This window comes from Malus domestica, chromosome 10, assembly GCF_042453785.1.
Source record: "Malus domestica chromosome 10, GDT2T_hap1".
In the NCBI taxonomy this organism is placed as follows: Eukaryota; Viridiplantae; Streptophyta; class Magnoliopsida; order Rosales; family Rosaceae; genus Malus; species Malus domestica.
Genome location: NC_091670.1, coordinates 35,221,103 through 35,233,351, shown reverse-complemented (window position 1 = coordinate 35,233,351; position 12,249 = coordinate 35,221,103). Strand labels below are relative to the sequence as shown.

At 41.1% G+C, this 12,249-nt stretch overlaps 1 protein-coding gene across 1 annotated transcript; it reads right to left on the bottom strand.

Moving 5' to 3' along the window:
- Window positions 1–2,922: 2,922 nt before the first annotated feature.
- Window positions 2,923–7,234, bottom strand: LOC114827462 (tryptophan N-monooxygenase CYP79A68-like). Its single transcript, XM_070807340.1, has 2 exons — window positions 4,301–7,234; window positions 2,923–3,616 (listed from the first exon to the last, which is right to left on the bottom strand). Exons 1-2 carry the CDS (start codon window positions 4,562–4,564, stop codon window positions 2,987–2,989), a joined length of 894 nt encoding a protein of 297 aa, XP_070663441.1. The 5' UTR covers window positions 4,565–7,234; the 3' UTR covers window positions 2,923–2,986.
- Window positions 7,235–12,249: the final 5,015 nt, after the last annotated feature.

The window sequence follows — 12,249 nt, the reverse complement described above, 5'->3', positions numbered from 1 at the left end:
CAATGTAGTCTCTAGGGTTTTTGTAGCCGTCTCGGCATTCTCAGTTTGTTCAATAAAATTCTTATTATTTTATAGTTTTGTTGTCCGTTCGTTTTTGTCCTGTACTCCGTTCTCTGAACTGCACCCACGCAACCTGGTCCGCATCGCACCACCATCTGACCACACCCACAATCTGCTCGATCTGCACCCGTACCTGAACCCATCACAACGCATCGCATCTGTTCTATCCCTCTAATCTGCATCTGCCCCAACTCTGGTCTGCACCTCCCCAGCCACTGACGCTGCTTCTGCACCCTTGAAGGTTGCTGTTGCAACCTGTGAGAGCAACCTGCACTTCTGTATCGCCACAAAGAAAAAAGAAAATGGATTGTAGCCAACAGAACAACTCCAATGCAATTGCAGAAGGACTCCATACGAGTTGCGACAGATCCAACTCATAGGAATCGAGTCCGGGTACCGTGCAAGTTCAAGCACATGGTGGGTGGATGGTTCTGCAGATCCAGATGGGGTAGACGCAGCGGAGGTGATGGCATATTCCACCTTTTTTTTTTTTTTTTTTTTTAAAACAAACTAGACCAACGACAATCTAAACAACGAACAAGACGGACAAACAAACTGATACGAATCAAGGGCAGATTAAATCCCAAAGGATCAAACCTGCTCTGATATCAAGTTGAATATCAGAGTGCGCAACGAACAAGACTATAAAATAATAAGAATTTTATTGAACAAACTGAGAATGCCGAGACGGCTACAAAAACCCTATAGACTACATTGTGACTAACTTATTTTCAAACTAAATTACAAGCTCTATTTATAGAGCAATAAACCTAAGAAACCCTAATGCTTAAATGCCAAAAATACCCTACTACAAAATCAAATCAAATCTTAATTAATTTCCTAAATAAACTTAATAAATTCCAACACTTTACAGACTGTTTGATAAGAGAACGTTTACCTAAGGCACAATATGTTAGCATAACAATTGCTGTCTACTTTCAACGATCACCCCATGTGCGCACCGTGACCTTCCTTAGCACGTCGTGATTAGTACAGGCTAACACATTAAGCTGGGGACTACGTTTCTTACAACAACCCATGGGAAACGAATCGACCATGAGAGTGAATACGGCTGATAGCATTGCCGCAAAAATTGTGTAATTGGAAATTTCCTCCAAGGATTTTCAGGCAAACAACGGGATACAGCCTACAGGGATCCAATATGGATGTGTAAAATAGGTCATGCCGTTTTACTTTTTCTTTTGGGGGCCCATGTCTGTCCTTCAACCTAAATTGGTACGGTGGATTTTGAGGTTATCGGACCGCGCTGCTAAATGACACAATTTGATAAATAATGGGGGTAGTAAGTATATCTATGTTATGAAACTGTTCGTTGTTGGCTTTTTTATTAAGAATTGGGCATCTATTATTTAGCATCCGTTATCCCATTCCGCTATTCTATTTTAGTTTGAAGGATAATTTTATAAACTTTCAATTGAGAATCAACTACAACATTGTCACATTGAGGATCAACTTCAGCATTGTCACATTGAGGCCTTCTTCTGGTTCAATTTGTCAACAACAATCATGGAACCATTAATCATTTATTTTTCAACACGAGTTTGTGCAATCTGCTTGATTTTGGCTTGCTACTTAATTTGGAATAATAATTTATGTTGCTTCTTCTCGGATAAACGGATGTGCTTGCTATAGGTATGCATAGTCTAGGTCATGCAGGTTGTGGTAGATTTCTACCCATGCGAAACTTCAAGTTGTTATTCTTCACATGGAGTTGGGCCATACGCGGGAAGGAAAAAATCCCTAGCTTGAAAGTGATTCTTGTTGTACAGTATATTCTTTTGCTTTTGGCTCTTTTTTTCCTCCTTGGTAGCTTTGGACTCTTTAAAATAATTGTCTTTCTTTTCCATGTAGTTATGTAATGATATATAATAGCTAAAAGAAATTTTTGATATGTCTGTTGTAAACTTCTTGTTTAAGTGTGATTGTGTAAATCTTTTATTTATGATATGATGTTTGAGCTATTGAGCTCCGATGATATATATTTTGGAAAAATTATGTTCATGATTTTTTGTGCTTACTTAGTGGATATTCATACAATGTGTTTTCGGTGGGCAATGTAGTGCCTTCGGACGGATGATAAATGTGCCTTTGGGCAGATAATATATGTGGCTTCGGGCGATTATGATATCACTACTAAGCACACTATATATGATATATGTTTTACGAAGGTTTTATGGCATGCTAGGGTTTTCAGAATACCTACTACATATTATGCTATATGAGGTTTTCTAAAACTTGGGGATAAGTACGTTTGAAGAGTAATTGTTTTAGTATTTTATATATATATATATCAACTTGGTTCACTCATGTTTTGTTTTACGTCTCCTTCAGGGCCTAGGAACGAGGCATACAATCCGAGCTATATGGCGTTTCCATATTAGTGAATTTGTGCCCTCCTCTCTGCGTAGGACATCTCTTGTAATCGCACTTTCCACTATCCCTTCCGCTTGTATTTCGAATTAGTAGTATGCTCTAAACATGTTCATGCATTATCACTTGTTGGTAGTTGAATATTCTCCTTTGATCCAGTGACCCATACCTTATTACTATTATTTCGTTAAGGTTTGTTTTTTGATATTATATTGTGTGGTTATGCGTAAAATTTTATGCATGTTTTACATGTTCTCGGCATATGCATTCATGAAATGGTTTGCGTCACCTTTGGGTGTCAGCCAGCACATGGCCATCTCGTTGTCCTTCGAACATTGGGGTTGAGGTGTGTCATGCTAGCCCATTGTGAGGCTAAGCCCACCCCCTCCCCTTGGTGTAGATAATATCGTTTCTTCAAAAAGAAAAGAGAATAAAAAAAAAACAAACAAACAAACAAAACATCTCATTTATTGCTTGCATAAGAAATACGCCATAATTACTTTTTAATTAACGGCAAATTATCTATGCATGGTCACTAAACCAAATATAGAGTTGCAGGCAACCGCGGTTTAGCATGTGCATACAAAGGGTTGGCTTTGAAGAGGGATAGAGCCTCAGTGAGGTCAATCTTGTCTACATTGGGTGGCATGCTCCACGTAAACCCTTGAAGAAGCCTTGCAAGGAGCATTACAGTTATGGTAGTCCCAAGCGAACCACCCATGCATCCTCTCCTTCCGGTAGAGAACGTAATGAATCTCAGCTCATGCTCTTCCAGTTCAACTTGTTGATCAGCATCTCCATTCAGATGGCGTTCCGGGTTGAATCTCAATGGATTTTCCCAAACTTCAGGATTGCGCCCGAGGCCTAAACGACTGAGGAGAACAGCACTCCCCTTTGGGATGAAGTAGCCTGCAACTACAGCATCTGCAGTGGACACATGGGGTAGGTTAAATGGTGCAACTGGATGCAACCTAAGAGCTTCTCTTGAGCAAGCCATTATGTAAGGGAGCTTAGGGATATCAGACTCTTGAACAAGCCTATCCTTTCCCACCACCCTATCTAGTTCTTCTTCTGCTTTCTTAAGCATCTCAGGCTGGTTCAGCATTTGCGATAGAGCCCACTCTCCTGCATTGAAAGGATTATCCACTGTTGCAAGCTGCAGTTCCTATTCAATTAAAACAAGGGTACATAAGTTGGGTTCTAGGTAATTTGATTTGGTTACAAAATAGTTTTTAAATTTGGGAATTAAATGGTATCCATTTCCTTTTTTAAGTCTGACTAATAGTAGTTTATGGAATTAAACATACCATTAATATTATAGTTTCAAACTACTGTCTGCATAATTTTCAATCATTTAGGGTTGTTTAGTTTAAATTTTCAAACTTGATCTAAATATAAATGCCAAAAAGAAAAAAAAAACATTTCCAATCAGTTCCTAATATTGAAACCATTTTTCTTTTGACAAATATCTAATTAGACTGCACGTAAACAATAAGAAATAGGATCGTCAGCTTATGTTTATGTGCTTCTAGTATGTTATGCTTACGCTTTGGCATTTCAAAGTTGTGAACGTTTAGTTTTTATTTTTACTATTTAGAACTCATATAATTAAATTGGACAAAAAATGAAATGAAAGTCTAAATCTTCGTAAATTAGGGTATGAGAAATTTTTTAGCTCAATAAACATCAACAAAAGATCGAGACAACACCGCAACTTTGACAACAAAACATTAATCATTAAATGGAAATACGTATAAATCATAGTTTTGACATAAGCGCACAATTTTATCTAGGAAATTAAACATTGACAAAGGATCCAAAATATTCGAGGGTGGTAAGAATATCTCACTGTGATTTGCGCTTTGATTTCTTCACTAGAGAGTAAAGGCAGTCCATTTGCATCTTTGAGTGAAATGAAAACATCAAGCAGGTCCGCAGGCTCCGTCCTTTTCCCATCTCTCCATTCTTGTAATCTCTCGTTTATAACAGGGTCTTGATACTGCTTGGTAATCTTCAAAGCATCTCTCACCTTTTTCGCATGGCCGCCTATGTCAAACACTCTGAGCCAGGGAAGATAATCCGATACACAGAATGTGTACACATGCAAGAGCATGGTCGAAAGAGCGGATACATGTTCTTCCTCTTCAAAACCAGGCCCTCCATCCTCTCTCCCTTTGCCAAATTACCTTGAGTTGAAAATCATCCTTCTCATGACACCTCCCGAGTAAAATAGGGCTGCAGTTTTCACATTCACTACTGAACCATTTGGATTCACCGAGCACTGATTATATAGGAACTTAACAAGATTATCAGCTTCTTCATTTCTTTTACCAAGTAGCCAGTGAACCCTAGACTGATTGAACACATCAGCAATCAAGACCCTTCTCATTTTCTTCCACTGGCTTCCCCAAGGCGCAACGCCTGTGGTCACGTAGCCACTGCTTAAAATATGGGTGGCCATTGTAACAGGTCTTGATGCAAAAACAGCATCATTTTTCTTCAAAAACTCCCGGGCAATTTCCGGTGATTTCACTGCGATGACATGAACATTTCCTAATTTTACGCAGGCAGCACCTTGGTGCCTATTTACAAGAATAAGGGCGATGTACAAAATTGCATGAACTATAGGGGTATTAAGCTAATGAGTCATACAATGAAGCTCTGGGAGAGAGTCATTGAGCATAGATTGAGGCAAGAGACACGGGTTTCGGACAACCAATTAGGGTTCATGCCAGGGCGCTCAACCATGGAGGCAATCTATCTCTTACGAAAATTGATGGAAAGATATAGAGATGGGAAAAAGGATTTACACATGGTCTTTATAGATTTGGAAAAAGCGTATGATAGGGTCCCGAGAGACATTCTTTGGAGGATTTTAGAGAAGAAAGGAGTACGAGTAGCATATATCCAAGCTATAAAGGATATGTATGAAGGAGCAAAGACTGCCGTAAGAACTCATGAAGGACAAACCGAAAGCTTCCCCATAACTGTAGGATTACATCAAGGCTCATCCTTAAGTCCTTACCTTTTTGCTTTGGTAATGGATGAGTTAACAGGACATATTCAAGATGATATTCCTTGGTGTATGCTTTTCGCAAACGATATAGTGTTGATAGATGAAACTCAGGAAGGGGTAAATGCGAAGCTTAACCTTTGGAGAGAAGTGTTGGAATCTAAAGGTCTTCGCCTAAGCCGATCAAAGACAGAATATATGGAGTGCAAGTTCAGTGCAAATGGAGGCCAAAATGAGTTAGGGGTGAGGATCGGAGATCAGGAAATACCAAAGAGCGAACGTTTTCGCTACCTAGGATCTATCTTGCAAAAGAACGGAGAATTAGATGGAGATCTCAACCATAGAATACAAGCTGGATGGATGAAGTGGAAGAGTGCATCCGGCGTGTTGTGTGATCGTCGTATGCCACTGAAGCTTAAGGGAAAATTCCAATAAGGCCGGCGATGTTGTATGGCACAGAATGTTGGGCGGTGAAGCATCAACACGTACACAAAATGGGTGTAGCGGAGATGAGGATGCTTCGTTGGACGTGTGGGCACACGAGAAAGGATAAGATTAGGAATGAGGATATCCGAGGTAAAGTAGGAGTAGCCGAAATTGAAGGAAAGCTGAGAGAAAATCGGTTACGGTGGTTTGGACATGTGCAAAGAAGGCCTACTGACGCTCCGGTTAGAAGATGCGACTACGAGACAGAGGTTCAGGGCCGAAGGGGTAGAGGAAGACCTAGGAAAACTTTGGAAGAGACTCAAAGAAAAGACTTAGAGTACTTGGATCTAACAGAGGACATGACACAGGATCGAGCACAATGGCGTTCTAAGATTCATATAGTCGACCCCACTCAGTGACTTGGATTTTTTCAAGTCTCCAATCAAGAAGTTTTCCCCACTCTGGAAATTAAGGGAACACTACCTCAACCTACATGCTCCACTCACAAAGCTTCAACATACAAGTTTCAACAAAAGAAAAATTCAAAGAACTTAGCGAAGAAGGCTTTGGTGTATTTAACACAATACGTTGAAATGAAACAAAGCTTATTTATTGATATCTCCAATAAGTTACAAATATGTACATATACATGAGTCAAAATAAACAAACAAAAGGGAGCCTTCACAAAGGTTGCTTAGGAGAAGCCTCAGCAGTCGGTAGAGCCCCAGAAAGAGAAGGCACCGGAGGGAGATCATTCGGAGCCTCAGTACTGGACAACACCCTAGAAGGAGGAGGCATCAGAGGTTGATCATTTGGAGCTTCATTATGCGGTACAGCCCCAGAAGACGAAGGTAATAAATGCCTTTGGAACAGACCCACAAACCTCTGATGATCATGTAAAATCTGACCATCAGATTTCTTCATCTGGTCAAGCTTCCTCTTCATGTTTGTAGCATAATCATGTGTGAGCCGGTGCAACTGTTTATTCTCATGCTTGAGCCCTTTAATCTCCTGTTTGAGACTCATCACTTCAGCCACCAATGATTCAACTTGGCGGGTTCGAGCAAATAGGCGTTGGGCCATATTAGACACAGAACCTGCACACTGAACATTGAGAGCCAGAGAATCCTTAACAGCCAACTCATCATACCGTTTGGAAAGTAGTCTGTTATCTTTGGGAGTGAAAAGGTTCCTGGCCACCACCGCAACGGTCATATCATTCTTTATCACGGAATCCCCAACGGTAAGAGGACCAGTAGGGGATAAGAAGGATGGGCGCCATATGTTGTCTGGAGAAGGCGTGGCTGCCTCTTCAACAAGGTTCAAGTCAAGACGACGGTCGGATGGGCCAGACATTTTCAAAGGTGTTGAAGAGAGAAGAGGTCGGATAAATCAAGATCTTAGAAATGCAAGAAGGGAGCTTCTACTGGTGGAGATTCAAGTGTGCTTTGGAATTTAATACCAGCCTCTATAAAAATCTGCACTCGATGAAGCTTCAGAAATCGAAGAGGCGCTTGCTCAGAAATTGAAAAGGCGTTTGCTTTCTCAAAAGCTGGGCTGCTCAGAGACCACGAGGGCCGATCTCAGGAAAAGAAGAGGCGTTTGCTTTCTCAAAAGCTGGGCTGCTCAAAGACCACGAAGGTCGATCGCAGAAATCGAAGAGGCGCTTGCTTTCTCAAAAGCTGGGCTGCTCAGAGACCACGAGGGCCGATCTCAGAAATCGAAGAGGCACCTGCTTTTTCAGCCTTGTCAGCACCTGTCACAGGCACACTCAACTTTGCGGAAATTACGGGCATTCTGTCGAAGATTTCTGGTGAAGTAGAAAGCACGTGAATGTTACTGTTCAATCATCCACTTTCCACACGCAACATCAGCTCACGGGTACCACAGATAACTTTGCCAAAAATCTCTGACAAAGTTTAGACACGTGAAGCTTGTAGCTCCCATTACATCGCTATGACCAAGAAGGGTAAAAGAATAGCAAAGAAACAGCACTAATAAAGTTTAGACACATAAATTTTGAAGGTCTAGCTACCATATTATTACCCACAAGGGTAAATGAACAGGACCACTGCTGGATAATTGGAAAGTCCCTGTGTGTCAACATCTATGCTCCGTGGCAAGGTAGACTAGCAAACAGGCCTAACCTTTACTCACATTCGAGAAAACACTCCCAACAAGATTGCTTGCTTCAAGATCGAAGAGGCACCGCCCTCCGAATCTCGAGAGCCAGACTCCCAACATGATTACTTTCTCAAAAAGTGACGAGACACTGCTCTCCTAATCTCGAGAGCCAGACTCCTAGCAGGATTGCTTTCTCAAACATCGAAGAGGCACCGTTCTCCGAATCTCGAGAGACAGATCCTCGACAGGATTGCTTTCTCAAACATCGAAGAGGCACCGTTCTCCGAATCTCGAGAGACAGATCCCCGACAGGATTGCTTGTTCGAAAACCGAAGAGGCACCGCTTTCTCAACTTCGAGAACCCCTTAGATAAAGCTTGTTTGTAATCCTCACACCGCTTTCTCAATTTCAAGAGTCAGATCTTCTTGGATAAAGCTTGTCTGTAATCTTCACACGTAACATCAGCTTTCCAGATACCACAGACCACTTTTTCAAAGTGCTCTGACAGAGTTAAAACACGTGAAGCTAGCAGCTCCCACTACCGTGCTATGACCAAACAGGGTAAAGGAATAACATTACTCTTTGTTGTTAGGGAGACTCCTATATATGTCGACCTCTATCCTCAACGGATAGGCAGACCTGTAAAAATGCCCAACCCTTCCTCATATCTAACATGGCACTCCCAACGAAGCCTCTCGAAATACTCAGCTTTCTTTCCCCCTGAGAATACCTCTGCAAACAAGCTACACCAGAGCAAGAATATCTCATATAATCAGGGTTAAAAGCAAGAGTATCCCATATCATGCTTTTTCCCTGTTTTTTCCTTTGGCCTTGTTCTTACCTGCAAGACAAGGAGAAAGAGAGCAATCAGTCAGCACTTAGAATCAAGCTTTCAGTCCGGAACTGACTGCCTAGAACCCCTTACCTGATTACTTACTGACATTGCTCTCAAGTACTCATCTTCAACATCTTATGCTTCCCGAGAAGATACCACATCTGCCTGAGGAACAAATAGGGCAAGTGAGAAGGATACAAGGAAGCATGTGGAGACAAGCGCAACAGAACACGTGCCGATACATCCACTACTTTGTCAACAGCAAAAGTATTCCATATCAGCAGGGTCGAACGTACTCTAGATTTGATGGACTTGTTTTGACCCTCAAATTCTTCAGTCGGCCTTATACTCTGGCGGAAACCAGAAAACCCTCCAGCCCAGTTCAAGAATAAGCCTGTGGAAAGTTACTTCTTCAAAAGCAAAAGTGTCTCATATCACCTTTTCTCCTTTTCTTCTCTTTATCCTTCATGCTGCCTGCAAGATAAGGAGAAGGATAACAATCAGCCAGAACTCGAAATCAAACTTCTGATCTGGGACTGATTGCTTAGAGCTCTGATTGCTTACCTTGTTTATCACCTCTTTCAGCAGATCCCCTAGCTCGGCGACTTGGGAGACTCCTACTACATGGTTTGTATCGCGCTTGACCAAGCCTGAAACTACAAGCAAGCGTCAAGTGAAATTGATATATTACCTTGTGTATCTCCACCAATGAAAGATACCACCCCTGGAGGGAGGAAGAGTACTTCCAAAGAAGATGTCACATCTACCTATGAGACAGATAAGGCAAGTGAAGACGATACCACACTTCGGTACTTAAAAATTTCGTGATTACGAGATCATTCTCTCATAATATTTCCTAATGTCATTTGTACCAAATCATTCACTTGTACTCACTAAAGGAGAGCTTGAACCTATGTACTGTGTAAACCATTCACAATTAATGAGAACTCCTTTACTCCGTGGACGTAGCCAATCTGGGTGAACCACGTACATCTTGTGTTTGCTTCCTGTCTCTATCCATTTACATACTTATCCACACTAATGACCGGAGCAATCTAGCAAAGATCACAAACTTAATATTTAAGATGATATTCTTTGGTGTATGTTTTTCGCAAACGATATAGTGTTGATAGATGAAACGCAGGAAGGGGTAAACGCGAACTTAACCTTTGGAGAGAAGTGTTGGAATTTAAAGGTCTTCGCCTAAGCCGATCAAAGACAGAATATATGGAGTGCAAGTTCAGTGCAAACGGAGGCCAAAATGAGTTAGGGGTGAGGATCGGAGATTAGGAAATACCAAAGAGGGACCGTTTTCGCTACCTAGGATCTATCTTGCAAAAGAATGGAGAATTTGATGGAGATCTCACCCATAGAATACAAGCTGGATGGATGAAGTGGAAGAGTGCATCCGGCGTGTTGTGTGACCGTCGTAGGCCACTGAAGCTCAAGGGAAAGTTTTATAGGACGGCAATAAGGTCGGTGATGCTGTATGGCATAGAATGTTTGGCAGTGAAGCATCAACACGTAGGTGTAGTGGAGATGAGGATGCTTCGTTGGATGTGTGGGCACACGAGAAAGGATAAGATTAGGAATGCGGATATCCGAGGTAAAGTAGGAGTAGCCGAAATTGAAGGAAAGAGGAGAGAAAATCGGTTACGGTGGTTTAGACATGTGCAAAGAAGGCCTACTGACGCTCTGGTTCGAAGATGTGACTACGGGACAGAGGTTCAAGGCCGAAGGGGTAGAGGAAGACCTAGGAAAACTTTGGAAGAGACCTTAAGAAAAGACTTAGAGTACTTGGATCTAACGGAGGACATGACACAAAACTGAGCGCAATTGCGTTCTAGGATTCATATAGCCGACCCCACTTAATGGGAAAAGGCTTTGTTGTTGTTGTTGTTGTTGTTGAATGTCCGTGTTGAATTCTTCCAAAATGCTATGTACCCATTTATAGGCTGGCCTGTTCCTCCACATTTGTGGCACACAACCAACAATTGGCCATGGCCTTGGACCTAGAGGGAGAATTTCTTTGCTTCGTTTGCAGGTTTTCAACCTGATGAAGTGGAAAAGAAATATTGCAGTTGATGCAAGGAAATTTGCAATTGGAATATTCATGGTTAAGATTCAAATGTGAAATGGAATAATTGTTGGTATTTAGTTTATGAACTAATACCAAACCAATGTGGGTGATATGTTTACAAACTATACCACACCTCTCACCAAAGTAGCGATTATTACTAAAATCCAATCACAACCAACCAACCAACCAATCAATCAGAAGCTCTATATTTTCGACAAAATCTCTCCAATCCACAAACAACTGCTCCTTCCAATCACTGACTTCCAAGGCCTATCTCTAAATAACCAAATAAGAAAACCTATCAAGGAATCGATCCAGAACTGCCACTTGTAGCATAAAATATGATATCTTCATGATCTCTTGAGATTGTTTCATGTTTGAAAGTTCTAGGATGGGTACTAGTTTAACCTAGAGGGTGGTGAATAGGTTCCAATTTAAAAATCCAATTCAATTTTCAATTTAATTTTCAGTTCTCAAATTAAATCCATATTCACATATCAAACTATCATATTCATATGCAATTAAAACGATAAATAAAAAGTGCACACATGATGTAGCATTTAACAAGGCAAAACCCACCACTGGGAAAATCCACGGGCTCCCAAGCCAAGACAAACGCGTACAGAAATACTTACAAAACTCATCAACTAGACCAGCATACTAGTAGGCAGTTTTGTCTCTACGCTTTGCTACTCGATCTCTCTTCAACCTTCGAGTGGAAATGACACAACACTAACGCGACCGTCAATCACTGTCTCCTCCCAAGCCAAGACAAACGCGTACAGAAATACTTACAAAACTCATCAACTAGACCAGCATACTAGTAGGCAGTTTTGTCTCCGCGCTTTGCTACTCGATCTCTCTTCAGCCTTCGAGTGGAAATGACACAACACTAACGCGGCCGTCAATCACTGTCTCCTCGAACTTTGCAAGATACTAACGCGATCATGCATAATATATGAAATGAAATTATTTTGAAAATCAACCAATTATGAAAATCACAAGGCACATATTCATAATTGATTTCACTTGAAGCGCATGAAAAATCAGTGAACAAAAACTAATATTTTCTTTGAAAAACACTTGGCAATAAAATTGATTTTTCTGAAACGAAAATAACTCTCGGTGCACTTAGGGCTGCTAACAAACGTTTGCTTTCAAATGATACATCATGTGGTAAAAGCAAACTGAAGACATACTCTGACTCATGAAAATGCAAACTGACTTAACCCTAGGCATGCGGCACATGAATTTTCTATCTATTTAATGCATTGCTGCTAGTGTTTATACCATACGGAAACACCTAAATGCATATGCAGC

Bases quoted from the DNA above. Each gene is read 5' to 3' on its own strand.
- LOC114827462 (XM_070807340.1), bottom strand. From the start codon at position 4,564: ATGCTCTTGCATGTGTACACATTCTGTGTATCGGATTATCTTCCCTGG. The intron at 3,617-4,300 runs GTGAGATATTCT...TTAATTGAATAG, and splicing joins AAATCAAAGCGCAAATCACA to GAACTGCAGCTTGCAACAGT.